Consider the following 19145-nt stretch of genomic DNA (forward strand, 5'->3'; position numbering starts at 1 on the left):
TTGAGAAGTCCGGATCTTTACCTATTTGATCAGTCCCCTTGTATGTACAAGTCTGCCATTTCTGCTGTCTCCCCCTGCCCCCCACCCTTATGTGAAAGTGTCCTCCTCAACCAGCTCAGGGTCTAACTCCCCATGTCAGACTGTACACTGCTCATGGACATTATCCACTAGGGCTCCAACACACCCATGCCGGGCTTCCTTTCCATGTAAATATCCTTCTCATCGCTCTTCTTGAGCTCTGATGTTCCACACAGGACCACCTCCTTGCTTGGTTACCCCCCTCATGTTGCTTGGGCCCAGTTTACCCATTCTAAACCACCCTATACTAATTTTCATTGGTTTACAGGAAAGGAAATTGGATGACTGACAAGTACTCAAGAATTTGTTCTACAAGATGGAAAATGGAGCAAAGGTTCTCCAGATGTGTTTCCAAATATATCAGGATCACTTGCGAACTTAGTAGAAATATAAATATTTAGGCCTCATCTCAGACCTACAAGCAAAAGCTCTGGGAATAGCACCCAACAATGTGTGCTTTAAGTCTCCAGGAGATTCTGATGCACACTAGTGGTTGAGACCCATTCCACTCTCCATCCAGGCTATCTCTTGCATAATGAAGATTCACTGATTGTCGAGTGTGTTTGGGGACCATATTTAGGGTCTTCGAGCCATATCAGTATTTTTGGCCTTTCATCGGAGTCAGACTGGAATATTTAGTTCAGTTTACCAACTTTGAAAAGCCCAGTCCTCCAGGGAAAATTAAGGAACTGGTTGAAGAATTAAACTCTGTCTTTTTGATTTAGAGACCTTTTTACTAAGGCCCAACAGAAATAGTTAAAGCAGGGATCAGAAATGGCAACAGCAATATCAAAGCAACAGAGCAGCACCTCAGTTTTTGTTGATTTTAAGCTCACTTACAAATGATCCGAGAATGTAAATTAATGAGCCAGTGGTCTCTTATACTGGGTATGTTTTCTGCAGTTTCAAATACACTACAGAACCCTGTGCACTGGTGGTGGGGATGTGAATTGGTGCAGCCACTATGGGAAAAAGTACAGAGGTTTCTCAAAAACTTACAAAGGGAACTACCATGCATTCTAGCAGTCCCACTTCTGGGTATACATTCAAAGGAAATGAAAATAGGGTCTCAGGGAAAGATCTGCACTCCCATGGCTATTGTAGCCTTATTCACAATAACCGAGATAGGAAAATAAGTGTCCATCAATTGGTGAATAAAAAAGATGCACTATATATATATATATATATGATATGTATATATTATATATATATGTATATAATGGAATATTATTTCGCCATGAGAAAGGAGATCCTTCCATTTGCATAAACAAGGATGACCTTGGGGACATTATGCTCAGTGAAATAAGTCAAAGAAAAACCAGTAATATATGCTCTCACTTGCATATGGAAACTCACAAAGCCAAATCCTCAGAAACAGAGTAGAGGGGATACCGGGAACGTGAGGGTGGGGGAAGTGGAGAGGTGTAAGTCAAAGTATTCAAACTTTGTAATATGATTCAAACTGTTGTAATATGATTAAGTTCCGGGAATCCAGTGTACAACGTGGTGACTACAGTTAAAAGTATTATATTATGTATGTGAAAGTTACTAAGAAAGTTCTTAAATCGTTCTCACCACAAAAAAGAAACGGTAATTATGTGCAGTGATGGAGGTGTTAGCTAACGCAGCAGTGGTTTATCACACTCCAGCAGACACATAATACCCAATCAACACGTTGTCCAGCTTCAGCTTACACAGTGTGATATGACATCTGTGTCTCAATAAGGCTGGTGGGGGTGGGCAATAAAGTAGGTAACATGTTCTAGAATGTTGAAAATATGTGCTTCACAAAATTGACTTCTGTTGATGTGGAGGTTTACATTTCAAGTGAATAAGGTTGTGTAATAAAACAACTTGACAAGAAAACCTTTTTTTCTTGAAAGGCATGAAAATAAGAGCCAAAAAGGTCATATTTATCCTAGCGAACAAAGCATAGTCAGTTTAGTATTGTGACCTTCATTCACCTTACCGGGATTAGCCAAGAACTCTGTTCTTTGTTTAGATTCCTGGGCCAGATGTATTCTGTGCCCTTTAGCTTTTCGATCCACAAAAAAGGATAATTTTGACACAGTACTTGAATTGAAAATATTTTCAATTCAAACTAAAAGCTTCCTTGAATTAAAGCTGATTCCCCTTCTTAAAAGGTGATTGATATTTCTGGTTTTTCGCTTTCTTTGTTGTAAAAAAAAAAGGCCCTTTTTACTGTTTTTCACAAAATCTTTGTACATGTTTCTGGGTTCTCTGTTTTGAGTGCATATGAATAACAGTTTTAAAAATATCTAGTTATGATACCTTTGACTCTTTTTGGATTAGAAACATTAGATATATAAATGTCTACCCACCATATTTATGAAGTCTAGAAGATGAATTAAGTCACCTAATATGGATTTTGACTTAATTTTGTCTAGTCCTTACATATTTGTATTTTTTTTTAATGTTTTATTTATTTTGGGTCCAGAGAGAGATAGAGCATGAGAGGGGGAGGGGCAGAGAGAGGGAGACACAGAATCTGAAGCAGGCTCCAGGCTCTGAGTTTGCTCTCTGCACAGAGCCTGATGCGGGGCTTGAACCCACAAATGTGAGATCTGACCTGAGCCGAAGCCGGCTGCTCAAGCAACTGAGCCACCCAGGCGCCCCTATTTGTAAATAATGGTCTATAGTAGTGAGGGATGGGGACAGAGAGTTACTGTATATTTTTTTATAAGATTAATTGTAAAATAGCAATACTTAATTTACAAAACTAGATACCTGGCAGTTAGAAACTCTGTCTTACTCATAAACGTTGGCATTACCAGTACCTGGTATGAGGTGATACATAGATTTTCAATACATGCTTCTTGGTAAACAGAATTAGACTTAATATGAATCAACAGTGAAAACTGGATATCCCGACTCAGAGCCGCTGTACTTTATTCTCATAATCTTGTTTTGGAAATGTCACCTTGGAGACTGTGGTAAGAACAAGAGACCCATTTAGGCCCCAAAGGTCTTTGCTAATAGTCCTCCTTATCTTGTTGGCTAATGCTCTCGACACCATTCTGTTGAATCGTATTAGATTATGTTCAGGTTTTGAATTTGCCTGAGGCATGTGTAAGTAGAAGCCAAGTTATAGTGAACAATTTGGAATAACAACCTCTCCAAAAAGAATGAGAAAGGTACCTGAGAGAGAGAATTAAGTTATGGAAATGTAAAACAAAAAGAATTTTCTTTTTTAACCTTTTAATTTGCTTGAAAGGATGGCCTTCATTTCGGTTATTAATGAGGATATTTCCCTGTGAGCTAAACGCCTATTAACACAGATTTCCAACTATAAAGCCATGTTAAATGTGTGTTCTGAAGCCTGAGTATGTAGAAGGGAAGTGGGTCATATTAGGCAAGTTCCAGCCTGTCCTTTTAATGACAATAGCTAAAGAAACATGTGAACTCAGGAGCCGAGGAGATTGGAAGAGCAATACTCTATGTGAACGGAATTTTGTACAAATGCCGTAATGTTTTTACAAACACTATAATGTAAAGTTTGTAGAATTTTTTGCAGAAGTCTGCATCTCAGCAAGTTCATTGGACTCGATGTGTTCAAATTCTAGGTGTAGCTGATGATCTTCACATAGTTTCTTGTAATAAAATACAATTAAGTAGGTTTTTTTTTTAAGTTAAATTAGATTCCTCCTTCCACTCTCCTCCCTCAGGGGAATTCATTCCTCCATGACTTTTTCCACATCCACCACTTGGAGGACCTTTGTGACATCACAATGACTTGATGAAGCCCACTTTTCTTTCCAGTGCATTTCCTACCATAGCCATTTGTTTTAAAATGACGTGTACTGGGGTGCCTGGCTGGCTCAGTCTGTAGAGCAAGTGACTTTTGATCTCAGGGTTGTAGGTTCTAGCCCCACGTTGGGTTTTGAGATTACTTTTTTAAAAAATGATGTGTGATATTGGAATTGTGAAAGGTAGCAAAATGTTAAATCCAGGAGCCCCTTGGAGTGTTCCTCCTCATCTAGCTATACAGCCCCCCACCTTGTAAATTATTACGGTAAGGAATTCATTAGGGAAAACGTTATTTAAAAATTTTACCAGCTGCTCTGTACTGTCATTTGCGGCCCTCGGCTGACACGCCAACAGCTGCAATCTAGCGTGTGTGCTTTTCTTTTCAGCTGCTGGAGGTCTTTCAAGTCTTGTTCCCATGGAAATGAGGAGGGCAGGCCGGGTGGAAGGAAGTGAGGGTGGAAATGCATATTTCCCCCATACCTTATTTTTCTTGCCTCCTCACAGTTGCCATGGAAATGGGAACATAAATGCCACTCTACTCCAAGCTTTGGAGAGCAGTCATTCATGTGTAAACAGCAATAGACGGACCCCAAACAGGCCTATGAAAAAGCCAATCTTAAGGTCTTTCCTTTTCCCTGTGTGTGGCCAAGCCGAATTTCAAGTTATTCTCATTTGATCTACTCTAAGCATAATCTAATCTAAGGATTCGATTAATTTTTAGAGAGTTCACTTGATATTAGAGAATTCTTTTATGATTGTCAGATGTATATCTATTCTCCATGTGTTAAGCATTCACTATGCATGATTTTTTTTACTTTTTTGGTGCCTCTCCTCCCCTCCCCCCCCCCCAGTTAAAGAAATGAATTTCAATTTAGGGAAGCGCATCCAGTCGCCCTAACATAAGAAGTCTCCCAAATAGTCTCATTCTTATGTGCCATTTCAGAAATTGCCCCACAGAGCAGAGGTAATTATTGTCTCTGTCAAACATATCAAGGAAAACTGCCATTTTTAATTGGTTATCACAGTCTTCTCATTTAGGTAACAAAAATATCCTTAGTGGATTTCTGTGTCTCTCCACTCATCAGCCCTATGTCATCACATACTTCCTGTAATACCCATACTCGGAACAAATATATGGGCGTAGTCTTCATCTGTCTTTTTTATTCTCGTATTTTAACTAATTAGCAAAATCCATTCATACCACGAGACATTAAGAATATGCTTAACTAAACAAATCAGCTTTAGGCGTCTTTTAAAAGTGTTCAGCTCTGGGTTAGGTTGAAGCAGGGATACCAAGTTTAAATAAAGAAAGGTTTGTTTTTGCCATAAGGTATCTGTTATAGGTCAACTTATGAAATGTAGGTCAATTTATATCAGAGAGCTTACTGTCTACAGGTTCGGTTTAAACTCCCGTTCTGGAGAATAATTAAAAATTGGGTAATCTGGAAAGACCCTAAGAATGTAACTCGATAAGGAATATTGTAACCTGAAGTTTAACTTGTTTTTCAAGATTCTGTTAAGTAACCCCACCCTTCTACTAAGACCTGGCTGAAGCAAAGTCCACAGGTGAAAGTCACCTGGTCACTGTCTCTCACGGTCTCTTAGGTGTCTAACTATGACTATGATTGGTCATTCTAAAGGGACAAAGAACCTTAAAATGATAGGTTCCCGCCAAAACTAACGTCTGTGTATTACAATGTAATTGGCTACCAAGGAATGCTGTGAATGTAATTGGTTAACTAAATAATGACGTGTTCTGTCCATATAATCTCACTGCCCCCTTTGTTCGGGGCCATTCTCTTCTCCTTAACACCAGGGAGATCAGGTTTGGCCCGGCTGTAATAAAAGCATGAGGCCATGAATAAAATTATGCCTTGCTTCTATTGGGCATTGGTGGTCTTTCCGTAATCACCCCATAACAGTATCCTAATAAGGAAAATCCATACCCCCAGGAAAAGCTCCTTACAGCCATATGTGATTCTTAAATGAGTGGTATAGACAAATTCTAAAGAAGTTTAAGGAGGGGAGGGATCATTGGGCTTAACTGAAATGACAGAAAAGGCTTGCTTTCAAGACTTTTCTTCCCCTGGTTCTCTTCGACCTTCCTTTCCATTTCTAACCGTCACCTTCTTCACAAAGGCCTTTTCTCCTGAACTGTTTTCATATCGAACTATTCTTTCAATTGCCACCTTTCTCCTTTTCTTCATTCTCCCTTCTAAGTTAGCAGAGATACACCATTTCCAGGTGAACGATTCAACCAGCACAGTTCAGATCCTTCTGTCCCCTTGTTTTAACACCCCTCAGTGACTTTTTCCCATCACCGGGACAAGATAGTTCCAAAGACAGATATTCTGTTTTCGAAGCCCTATAAGCTACCAAAACAATCAAAACATTTTTAGTATTTTAGGTTCATGCATCTTCCATGTTGCTTCTCACATCCAGAATGGACACAAACATCTGTTAAGACCATGTGGCTGATTTTTATTTCAGAAAATGTGGTCACCAAACTAGCAACTACCAAAATAGGTTTGTGCTTTCCTCAACTGGTGGTGACCTAGATCTTCCGATGATGTGGCTTCAGGACCTTCTCTCCAGCCTGCTCTGCAGGTGCCAGACCCCACGGCCCCGGCAGGCACCACTGCCCATTGGCACAGTTAGGAGGCCCATACATTTTAGCATCATGCCTCTGCTTACAGTGGTTTCCTGTAGCTTCCTTTATGGAACAAGGAGAGAAATAACCAATAAGCCGGATTGTTTTCTTATCTTGCTCCTCTCTGTACCTCTTACAGTCTTACTTACTGTTCGTTATACTCTTGGCAATGTATGTGAAAATACTCCAACATACACAGTGTGATAAAACCTGTGTTAAACCTACTCCAGCCAGCAGTGCGATAAAACGTGTGTTAGTTTTAGTCTGCACTTTGGACTCGATTAATATTTGAAGCCCCCATGGGGCGCCTGGGTGGCTCAGTCGGTAGAGTGTCCAACTTCGGCTCAGGTCGTGATCTCACAGTTTGTGGGTTCAAGCCCCGCATCAGGCTCTGTGCTGACAGCAAGCTCAGAGCCTGGAACCTGCTTCGGATTCTGTGTCTCCTTCTCTCTCCAGTCCTCCCTTGCTCATGCTGTTTCTCTCTCTCAAAAACTAAATTAAAAAAAAATTTTTTTAAATATATCTGAAGCACCTGATACGGGAATACTGTCTAGGGTTAGTTGGCCAGCCTTGGGAAAACCCTAATCAGGAGGTAGCCACTATAGATTTATCCTATTTCTATTTAAATCCACACCAGAGGGCTTTCTAATTAGCATAAAGGATGTCAAATAGTCTCGAATTGGAGTGGCTAGAAGGACTGTGCAGGAGGTGCTGGCGGCCGGGCCCTCTGAAGCCTGCAGAAGGGCTGCTGGGGCAGAACAGGCCTCGGCTCGTTTTCCCGTGACGGAGGCTGGCTGCTGCCCGCCCAGTGGACCGGGAGTGGGGAGGAACCTGTGGCCTTGCTGTGTCCAGTCCTCAGAGACTACTGACACCCAGAGAGGAAAAACAAGGAAGGAAGGAGGGAGGAAGGAAAAGAAAGATCCTGACCTTGAGAGTGGTCAGGAGCAAAAGCTCCCCGCAGGGCAGTGCTTCCAGGCCAGCTCCTCCTCCAAGTCTGTCCTAAGTTTCCTGGTGAGTTTGTGACAGCATTCTCCTCTAAACCATAATAGCACCAGTCTTCTATTTCCATCGTGGCACTAATCAAATTTTAAAGTTTATTGTGAATTTCTTTCTTTTTTTCTTTCTTTTTAGGATTTTAACTGATCTGTATACCCAACTTGGGCTCCAGCTCACAACCCTGGATCAAGAGTTATTCTACTCACTGAGCCAGCCAGGCACCTCTGTTGTGAATTTCTTTTTATTTATTGTTATTATTTTTTTAAATTTTGAGAGAGAGACATAAGTAGGGGAGGGGCAGAGAGAGAGAGAGAGAGAGAGGGAGAGAGAGGGAGAGAGAGGGAGAATCCAACGCAGGCTCCGCATTGTCCACATAGAGCCCAGAGCCTGACACCGGGCTCAATCTCAGGATTGAGATCATGACCTGAGCCTAATCAAGAGTCAGATGCCCAACTAACTGAACCACCCAGGCGCCCCTGTTGTGAATTTCTTAATGAAAGGGTGGTGTCCTAGGTATCTTTGGATCCCAGAGAGCATTTGTCATAGTGTCTTGCACAAAGTAGGTATTTGTTGAATTAATGAGCACATACCTGCGCTTCTCACTTCTTTAAGGAACAGACCTGGTGTTGGGTCATGGGGAAACTGCGGGTTCCCAGAGTTCTGTTAATTGGGTGTTCGCAGTCCACAGGGAGTCATAGTAACTGTCCGTAACCATATCTACGCTGTGTGCTCATCAGTAGAAAGATGCGTGGGGCTGTCATCAGCAGCAGAGGGAAGTAGCACTGCCAGTGTCCTCTCCTTTCAGAGGTTCACACCTAAATGTACTTCTCGTTTCTGTTCCTGCCAGTTCTGATTCTAGATATAGAGGTGGAAAACTCTTTAGGAAAATTATTGTTCTTGTGTATCTCCTAGCCAGTTTGAGGCAGTACATATGGCTAACTGAGTGGATGGAAAGGGTAAAGTGACAGAGGAAGACCAGGGAGAAAAAAATAAAAGGGGCATAAGTATAGCACATAGGTTTTGAAAGCAAAGCAAAATGAAACCATGTTACTTAAATGGCAGGATAGTGTAGTAGTAGTTCAGGGCAAGGGCTTTGGACCTTGACTGCCTAGATGGAATGAATCCCCACCTTGCTAGCTGTGTGACCTTGGGCAAGTAAGTTGTTTAATCTCTCTGGGTCTCTGTTTTCTTCTCTTGAAAGTGAGGATAGTAATAGCACCTACCTCATAAATGTGGGGCTAAAATAAACTAATACATCTAAAGCATATAGTGTTCGGTGCCTGTCGAAGGACTGGGTGTGTCTGCTATTTCTATAGTGATATGGCCAAATCATCGCTCTAAAGGCAGAAGAAGTCGGCTAATTTCAGTTTACCTCAAGTGAATAATCTCCCTGCCTTGAATCTCCCACAAATTGGTGCTTATACTCTCATGTGAAACTTACACATTCCACCCTAAATTACAGAATTATTTGTAAGCTCCTTAAAAGCAAAGGCTGTCTTTTTTGTCTTCCTCTTAGCACCCAGAAGAGTGCTTACATAACAGCCTGGCTTCTACAATAGCTCTTTAATAACTATTTGGGGAACTGTAAAGGACACATAGTAGGTTGGTCTGTGAGGTTGGTCCCTCGAGGCCCTGGGCCTTGGGTTGGTTCCTGTGTACCTCTCATACTTTTTCAGCATCAGCTAGACTTTTCTCTGCTGCGCTTCACCTGGCCTTTGGTCCCTCAAACTGGCCCTCTGTCCCAGAGCCAGCTTTCTGGGCATCAAGCCTGCACAGTCGCACAGGCTCCCTGCACTTGATTGAATGCTCTATCATGTTGGGGCACCTGGGTGGCTCAGTTGGTTAAGTGTCTGAGTCTTGATTTCGGCTCAGGTCATGATCTTACAGTTTGTGGGATTGAGCCCCACCTGGGGCTTTACGCTGACAACACAGAGCCTGCTTGAGATTCTCTCTCTCCCTGTCTCTCTCTCTCTGCCTCTCCCCTACTCACTCTCTCTCTCTCTCTCTCTCTCTCTCTCTCTCTCTCTCTCTCAAAACAAACAAACAAACAAAAAGAAAGAAAGAGAGAGAATGCTCTACCATCTTGAAATTAGCACTTTTTAAGTAAGGGATCTTTTGTTTTGTACTGATCCTGGCAAACCATGTAGCCCGTCATGCTCCTTCCCATCCTGCACTCCTTGTTCCCTCTGCTGGGAGCACTCTTTCTCCCCACTCTTCACTGGCTAACTTACTCCTCAGGCTAATTGTCATTCCCCAGAGACACAATCAAAATTAGAGCCATGCACGTTATTATCTGTCTGCCTTTACTTCTCCCTCATGGTGCAGACCTTACTTTGTAAGTGCAATATTGGCTTAACTTGTACGATTATGTCTTTAAACACTCTCCCCACCAGACTGAGCTCCTTGACGGGACAGACTGTGCATTTGTTCCTGGATGGCTATGCCTGCTACACAGTAGGGAGTCCAGAAATATTTGTTGAATGAATGGATGAATAGATGATTCTTAAAAATGCAAAGTAGGGATACGTTTTCCCTCCCATCTGAAAAAGTGATGTATAAAAATGGCAGTCCAGTCCTCAAGCAGGTTGATACTCTGCTGATGCCAATTAACCAGTTTTCCTTACTTTCCTTTGAAGGTAGACGAACTGGAAGGCTCCCAGTTCTCGCTCTTTCCCCCTCTTTGTCTTTGTCCTTCTTAGCCTGGTATATTAAATTTTTTTAATGTTTTTTAATTTATTTTTGAGAGACAGAGACAGCGTGAGCAGGGGAGGGGCAGAGAGAGAGGGAGATACAGAATCCGAAACAGGCTCCAGGCTCTGAGCTAGCTGTCAGCACAGAACCCGACTGGAGGAGGGGGTCGGGGCTTGAACCGACAAACCGTGAGATCATGACCTGAGCTGAAGCCAGATGCTCAACCGACTGAGCCACCCAGGCGCCCCCAGCCTGGTATATTAAAGTTGAATCTTTCTAAAGACAGAATTACTCAGATTATTTTAGCATATTAGTCTTGAATAAAATGTCTTCTAGCATAAATGTCCCTAGCATTCCACCCACTATGAGTACTTTTAGCAAGAGATACATATTTACTTTTGTTCTAATTGCCAATGACAACCTGACATAAAAGTACTCTTCCAGATTTCTTAGCATTCCGTGGTGCAAAGGTCAGCATTATTGTAATGAGCATAACATTTGATGATAATAAAGAACAGTGGCCTCCTTGGCACCACACCATTCTTTCTCTTCTGTATCATTGTCTAGTTTTAAATAAGCTTAATTAGCTCAGTCTGAATGAATCGCTGTATCAGCTTCTCAAGGCCCAGTTTGGGGACTACATCTGGTTAATCTACTCCCTGGACTCAGACCAGCACCATTCAGCATGTAACCAAATTTCATGTATTACCTACCATCTCACAGTCTTCGTTTTTTAGTGCTTGGGAGTCATTCTGTTATTTACAAACACTATAATAAAAATGTTAAGTGATCAGACCCTAATCAAAACCTTATTCAAAGTTGTACTTGAGACATGACAGAGGATGTTGAGCACTTCCCCCCAAAATATAAAAAAGCCACCATCCACCAACTTCGGATATTACTGCTTCTTAATTTTCACAAAGAGAAAAATAGCAGAATTTTCATAATTCAATCTAAAGTTGAGGATATAGTGAGATGAGAATTCTTATTACATAAAAGAAAAACAGGCAAAATGTCTTTTCTCTCTCTCTCCTTCAAGTGCAAAGAACCTGAGGAAAATAGATTGAAAACCCAGGAGAAGGAATGCTAGTTGCTAGTGAGCCAGCTACAGATGTGGCGTGTGGCTGAGGGAAAGAACCCGGCGTTTTTGGGTACAAATCAGGATGTGAAGCGGTGGGAACAGAAAGAAAGAAATAATACACGGAGAAGAAAGGCATTCTCAGTGAAGCTATAGGCCCCTCAAAAATGTTCCATCTAAGTGCCGACTGATTCCAATACCTTAAGGTAATTTGCTTTATGCTGCAAATCTCCTGGGTGGTTTATGCCTCAGTACTTTTTTTCAGACGGCTGAAAGAGCAGAAAAATATATGATTTCAATCTGTCCCCTCTTGAGACTTTCTGAAATTCTACGCAGGCTTCTCCCAGAATTAAACTCCTGGTTCAGCCACCTCAGGGTCTATTTGACCTTATCTTTCTTTCTGGGTTGCCCAGAAAATTCAGGTTGCAGATGTTGATACTTTTCTGAGCTAGGTAATGTGGCGGGTGTCTTAGGTTCATTGCCTCCTGGTCAGGTGTTAAAACAGTGTCTCCGCCGTCCTGCAGCAGGCGATGATGGGGCTTAGCCAGGGCCCTGGGTTTGACCACTGCCTGTACTGGATGGAGGACGGGCACGTGACAACGAAGGCTTGATGCTGGTGTCAAAGGCCTGTTGTTGGGTCTGTTTTTATGTGGTCCCTCTTCATGTTACTTAGTCCTCCTCATTATACTCATTATGTAGAATGGGTCCAGTAAACCCAGCCCAACTTTGTGAGAAATATGAGAAGTGCTCAGCCCAGTGCCATGGCATGCGTTTTGTGCTCGGTAAAAGGAGGTGGTCATAATAGTTGTGATTTGTGTTACCCCCGTTTTAAAAAATAGTTGAAGTTCTGAATAAGAGGGTTAAATGATTTGCTTATAAATTACATAGTTAGTATTCAACAGAGAATTTGATTTTTTTTTTTAATTTTTTTAATGTTTTATTTATTTTTGATACAGAGAGAGACAGAGCATGAAAGGGGGAGGGGCAGAGAGAGAAGGGGACACAGAACCGGAAGCAGGCTCCAGGCTCTGAGCTAGCTGTCAGCACAGAGCCTGATGTGGGGCTCGAACCCACAAACATGAGATCTGACCTGGGCCGAAGTTGGACGCTTAACCGACTGAGCCACCCAGGCGCCCCTCAACAGAGAATTTGAAACATAAGCCTGTTCAACCGTAAACCACCATACATATAATTCTATTACTTAAATGTTTACTCTTGAAGCATATGGTTTTCCCCTTTTTACTTATTTTTTAATTTCTTTTAAGTTTATGTTTGACAGAGAAAGAGAGTGCACGAGCAGGAGAGGTGCAGAGAGAGAGAGAGAGAGAGAGAGGGAGGGAGACAGAATCCAAAGTAGGCTTCAGGCTTTGAGCTGTCAACACAGAGCCCAACATGGGGCTCGAACTTACAAACTGTGAGATTATGACCTGAGCCAAAGTCAGATGCTTAGCCCATGGAGCCACCCTGGCACCCCTGGTTTTTCCCTTTTTAAAACTTGACTTTGTCCTTATAGCCAAGATTCTTGAAATATTTTAGAACATTAAAAATAGTCCTTCAGAATCTTACAAATTTATTCTCTCCTAGAGGTTATTTATAAATTGGTTGTTTGAAACACAGATTGGATATTCCCATAGAAATTGGTGGTCATGTTCCTAGGCCAGTTCATTAAAAGCCTCTCTAGCTTGTCCCTGCTCCCTTAGCACTTGATATTTTAATCCAGTGGTTTTCCAATGAATCACACAGTATAGCAGAATTGCCTGAGCTTTATGGAATAGGAGGTACCTAACCGTACCTTAGACCTTCCATTAGAATCTTGAGGTGAGTATGCTGAATCCATCCCAGCAGAAGCAGCAGCACACGAAAAATCTGAGACGGGACAGAATCTGGTGTGCAGAAGGAAGTAAGATAAGTTCAGTGTGGCTGGAACAGAGATTGGTGACCGGCCCCTAAACTCTTGATTATGCATCCCTGTCAGTAAAAGTTATTTAAGCACATTCTTCCAATATATGTTTCTTTATTTTTTAAAATACATTAATGTGTACTTTAATAAAATAGGCACAAAAATAGACATTTTTTTAAAGGTGAGGTTAAAAAATAAAAATTAAAAAGATAAAGAGGTTAGAAAACAGAACTAGAAATTCTAATAATGACTTTTTGCATCTACTTAGATACTTCCATGTACTCCCTGGGATGCGTGAGCCCCACTTTTTGCAAAATACAGACATAGAGAGTGAGGGGGAAAAGTAGATAGAGACCAGACCCTCTAGGACCAGCAGAGCTATGTCAAGTATCCCTCTTTTTATCCTAAATGCAGCAGGAAGCATTTGAAAAGTTTAGGTAGAGGAATGACAACAATTTGGATTCTGGAAAAAATGTTGGCTGCCCTATGGAAGAAAGGTGTGGAGCAGAGCAAGGACGAATGCAGGGAGCCCACTGTGGAAGTTCTCAGTGCAGTGATGAGAGGGGGTTATGGCTTGAGCTAGGGCAGTGTTATTGAGAAGAATCTCGTGAGTGATTTCATGGTCCTAGTGGGAGGAAGGGTCACTCCTGGGTTTCTGGCTCTAGCATCTGAGTAGAAGATGAACACTGGGAGACCTGGTTAGGGCTAGAGAGTGGATGAAGCCCAGTTTAAATGTCTCTTACGTGGGGGACCTGGGGGGCTCAGTCGGTTAAGTGTCTGACTTCAGCTCAGGTCATGATCTCACGGTTGGTGGGTTTGAGCCCTGAGTCGGCCTCTGTGCTGACAGCTTAGAGCCTAGAGCCTGCTTCAGATTCTGTGTCTCCCTCTCTCTGACCCTCCCCTGTCTCTCTCTCTCTCTCTCTCTCTCTCTCAAAAATAAATAAAATATTGAAAAAAATTTAATAAAAAAATAAATAAATGTCTCTTATGTGAAATATCCAAAAGATGATGTGAAGGTAGCAGTTGAATATGTAGGTCGAGTTCAGTAAAAGTCCTACTAGGCTGGAAACTATAAAACAGGAGTTGTCAACATATAATGACCATAAAGAAATTACTCTACCTCCAAATATTATCTGTTGATTGGAAGGCTTGAGCTTTTTGTGGAACCAGAGTTGCATAAAAATAGTATACAAGATTAAACTCATAGGACTGGAGACAAGGAATTAGAAATGAACAGACAAAGGGCACCTGGGTGGCTCAGTCAGTCAGTTGTGTGACTCTTGTTCTTGGCTCAGGTCATGAGACAGAGCCCCAAGTCTGGCTCTGCGCTGGTGGTGTGGAACCTACTTGTGATTCTCTCTCTCTCCCCCCCGCCCTCTGTCCGTCTCCCGCTTGTGCTTGTGAGTTCTCGCTCATTCTCTCTCTTGCTCAGTCTCTCTCTCTCACTATCTCAAAATAAATAAACTTAGAAAAAGAAGAGACGAGCATTTTATATAAAATGTCACGGTTTCTTAAAATTACTACAACATTGTGAATAGACACCTTGTATTAGAGTGTAGTAAAGTAGAAATGGATATTTCAGAAGCTTTCATAGATACTTTGATGAGCATACTACCTTCAGGAGTGAGCCATGAATGCTGGAAAGTGACTCACATCATAGAATTATTCATTAATGAGTCCAAGAACCTGTCACAGGTGTGTGCATCATTAGGCTTGAGTAATTGGAAAGCTGAACATGTCAGATAGGATGAAAACAAGTGTGGCACTCAGGAAAAGAATGCCTAGTAATTTGATGTGTAAGCCTTGGGAGCTATGTTAGAGGTACAAGAGATAAGTACTTTCCTTGTCTCCACTCCCTGAAACCATTATATTCCTTCCTAGAATACAGCTTGCCAGAGGCGGGGGGTGAAATGGGGAAAGGGGGTCACAAGGTACAAACTTCCAGTTATAAAATAAATAAGTTGTAGGGAAGCAATGTTCAGCATGGGGACTATAGTTAATAATACTGTAATGCACATTTGAAAGCTGCTTAAGATAGTAGATCTTACAAGATCTCATCCCATACAAATAATTCTTGTAATTATGTTTGGAGATAGATGTTCACTAGACTTGCTGTGATCATTTTGCAGGATATACAAATCCTGAATCTTCATATCATACATGTGAAACTAATACAATGTTATATGTTAACTGTACCTCAATAAAGGAATAATACCATTGGGGCACCTGGGTGGCTCAGTTGGTTGAGCATCTGACTTTGACTCAGGTCTTGATCTCATGGTTTGTGAATTCGAGCCCCAAGTCAAGCTCTGTGCTGACAGTTCAGAGCATGTGTCAGATCTTCTGTCCCTGCCTCTCTCTGCCTCTTCCCTGCTTGCAATCTCTCTCTCAAAAATAAATAAATCTTTAAAAAACAAAGAATACAATTAGTTATCATTTATAGGCTTTTATGTTCTCTGAAGGTTTTTCTCCCCCCTAATCCTGTGAGGTAAAATTATCATTGACTATGTTCCTAGTGATTAAAAGCTCAACAAGACTCGAAGTAGCCTCATTTGCTGAACACTGTGAAGAAGATTAAGTGACGCCTAGTAGGACATGGCCCCTCTTCTCTTGACTCCTTCCCATCTACCAACTATGTCTTCCCAGGAACGTAGGCTACCGCACACTGTCAGAATTCTGGTTGCCACTGTTCTGCTTTCTCTCCTGACTTTGACAGGTCCTTGCAGAACGAACTCTGAAATGGATATTCTCAGCCTACACCCCAGGTCACCAAGATATATCCCCAAGATATAACCCATAGTTATCTATTTTTCTCTCTCTTGAATGATTAATATAGTAAATGGGATCATTTATATTCATTCTAAGAAATTATCTGAAGTGAGCAAGAGTGACACATAATTTCTAGTACCTTTGGCTTATTAATTTTTTAGGCACTCAGACTCCTGACCACCAGGAAAACATTAAAGAGATCTTACCAGCCTTTTTTTTTTTAATAGTGGTTTACTGTGCCAGCATTTGCATCCATTAATATTTTTGTGTCTCTTATCTTTGAAATAGAGAAGTAGATTAATCAGATTTGAATAATAGATCTGACAAGTGACTAGCCCGTTAAAATTTAGCACAGGGGAAATGCTATTTTTTAATTGGTCAGGAAAGCTTACACAAACCAGTCACAATGAAAACCCTCCTCATTGGGGTGTGCCTTCCCCTCCCCCTTAAAACATGTCTTCTTGATCACCCTTGTATCTTTTATGAACATATGTACTTCTATGCCTTTTATTGTACTTGCAAAACTATATGGTAATTAGACACATGCTTGGCTCTACATCAAGACCGTCAGCTCCTTGGGGAGCTTTGCCTTCACTGGTCCCAAGCAGTAGAGAAAAGTGGTCAAAGAGGACAGAATCTGGAGGTGGGTGGTGGCTGAGATTCCTGCTCTGACTCTCTGTTTACAGCTGTACGGTCTTGGGAAAGTTACCTCTCGTCAGTTTCCTTATTTGTAAAATCTAAATAATACCTTGCAGAGTTGTCAAGAGGCTTAAATATATAATTTTCTAAATTATAGCTTTAAAACTGTTAGGGAATTCTTTGACACACAGGCACTCCATGTTCCTCTCAGTGCCAATCACTGCTGATCAAACACAGAGCAGAAGGAAGCGGACATGAGATGTACGGATGCAGCACTGAAAACCCTGAATGCCAAGCCAGGCCTCCCCTTGGCTTTCCTGAGGCACAGCTCAGAGCCTTCCAGCACAAAACCCTCTCCTCGAACGCCTGCATTCATGCCTCCCATTACCCAGTGCCCTCCCGTCCCTGTTTGGAAAGCTGTATTTGGCATCCTTATCATAACAATGACTGGAGGGCACTACTTGCATTTTATAGGTGACATCCTAAATGGGCCAAGGACACTCAGGGCTCAGAAAGGGGAATTGGAATCTAATACAACCCAAAATCATTCCAGCCAAAGTGACAACAGTACTCCTACCCCGAGAAACACCAGTAGCTCCTAGATTCTTCTCTCGAGTTAAATTCAGAATCCAGTTTTCACAGAACTGATGCACGATTCTCTAAGATCAGCCTATGCCAGAAACCATGTCGTGTACTTTGCAGAGAGTAGAGCAGGTTGAAAATTCTCCGCACATACATTCTGCTGTGTTGTGTCTCTTTCCTCTTCTCTGCATGTAAGTTTCCCTTCCATTAATGGTGTGCTTCACATTTGTTACCTAAGAGTTCTATTTTTCCACTAGTTACAATTCAGATCTATGCTATTTTAAGGCTCCTAAACTCCTTAATGTATAAAGAGCACATTTGATAATCAGGAGATCCAACCAAATGATGTATGTAAGAGAAGAAGTATGTTTTATTAAAAATAACTAATGTTGGGGTGCCTGGGTGGCTCAGTTAGTTGAGTGTCCGTCTTTGGCTCAGGTCATGATCTAATGGGTTGTGGGTTTGAGCCCTGCGTCAGGCTCTGTGTTGACAGTGTGGAGCCTGCTTGGGATTCTCTATCTCCTTCTCTCTTTGCCACTCCCCCACTTGCTTATCCTCTTTCTCTCTTTCTCAAAAATAAACATTAAAAAACCTGGGGTGCCTGGGTGGCTCAATTGGTTAAGTGACTCATTCTTGATTTCAGCTCAGGTCATGATCTCATGGTTTATGGGACTGAGCCCCATATTGGGCTCCACACTGGGTGTGAGGCCTGCTTAAGATCCTCTCTCTCCCATCTCTCTGCCCTTCTACCACTCATGCTATGTCTCTCTCAAAACAAACTTAAAAAAATTTTTTTTAATTCAAAAAAATAATGCACGTGAAATTTAAGTATTAATAAGGAATACTCAAAATAATGGAGTAAAAATAAAAAGGCAATAACCCAGATAGGTGTGATTAGTGAGATAAAGATTATTAAGTCAAGTTCATCTAACATTAATTGATATATTGGGCATCTGGGTGGCTCAGTCAGTTAAGCGTCAGACTCTTGGTTTTATCTCAGGTCATGATTCATGGTTCGTGAATTTGAGCCCCGCATCGCCTCACCGCTGTCGGTGCAGAGCCTGCTGGGAATTCTCTCTTTTCTTCTCTTTCTGTCCCCCAACCCTACACACACACACTCTCTCACTCTCAAAATAAATAAACTTAAAACAATAAAATTAATTGACATACAACAAAAATTATATATATATGTATATATTTTAATTCTATCAGAGTCATACATAAAAATAAAAAATATACATTTTAGGGAGTACCTGGGTGGCTCAGTCAGTTAAGTGTTTGACTCGTGATTTCAGCTCAGATCATAATTTCACTGTTTATGAGATTGAGCTCCAAGTTGGGCTGACGGTGCAGAACCTGCTTGGGATCCTCTCTCTCCCTCTCTCTCTGTCCCTCCCCCACTCATACTCTTTCTCTGTCAAAATACATTTAAAAAGCACTTAAAAAATACATATGCTTTATTTTTTTTAAATAGTTTATTGTCAAATTGCTTTCCATATAACACCCAGTGCTTCTCCCTACAAGTGCCCCCCTCCATGATGATCACCCCCTTCCTCCCTCCCCCTCCCCCTTCAGTCCTCGGTTCGTTTTTCAGTATTCAGTAGTCTCTCTTGATCTGTGTCCCTCACTCTCCCCCGCTCTCTTTCCCTCTTTCTCTCCCCATGGTCCCCTGCCAGGTGTCTCCTGTAAGACCTATGAATGCAAACATATGGTATCTATCCTTCTCTGCCTGACTTATTTCGCTTAGCATGACACCCTCAAGGTCCATCTACTTTGCTACAAATGGCCATATTTCATTCTTTGTCATTGCCATGTGGTACTCTATTGTATATATAAACCACATCTTCTTGATCCACTCATCAGTTGATGGACATTTAGGCTCTTTCCATGATTTGGCTATTGTAGAAAGTGCCGCTATGAACATTGGGATACATGTGCCCCTGTGCATCAGCACTTCTGTATCCCCTGGGTAAATCCCTAGCAGTGCTATTGCT

The 19145-nt window shown here is 41.7% G+C and overlaps 1 protein-coding gene across 16 annotated transcripts in view; it reads left to right on the top strand.

Moving 5' to 3' along the window:
• Positions 1–19145, top strand: part of RABGAP1L (RAB GTPase activating protein 1 like) — a 719423-nt gene that overhangs the window by 660622 nt on the left and 39656 nt on the right. For 5 of the 16 annotated variants that reach the window (XM_029935105.1, XM_029935106.1, XM_029935108.1 and 2 more), the window contains one exon: positions 7628–7721. The exons of 9 other annotated variants lie outside the window; for them this stretch is intronic. In XM_029935105.1, the coding sequence (XP_029790965.1) occupies positions 7628–7721 (94 nt within the window). Of the gene's footprint in view, positions 1–7627; positions 7722–8562; positions 8648–19145 lie in introns of those variants that run through there. 2 more of the 16 variants (XM_029935103.1, XM_029935112.1) reach the window with 2 other exon arrangements.

Source organism: Suricata suricatta, chromosome 3, assembly GCF_006229205.1.
Source record: "Suricata suricatta isolate VVHF042 chromosome 3, meerkat_22Aug2017_6uvM2_HiC, whole genome shotgun sequence".
Taxonomy (NCBI): domain Eukaryota; kingdom Metazoa; phylum Chordata; class Mammalia; order Carnivora; family Herpestidae; genus Suricata; species Suricata suricatta.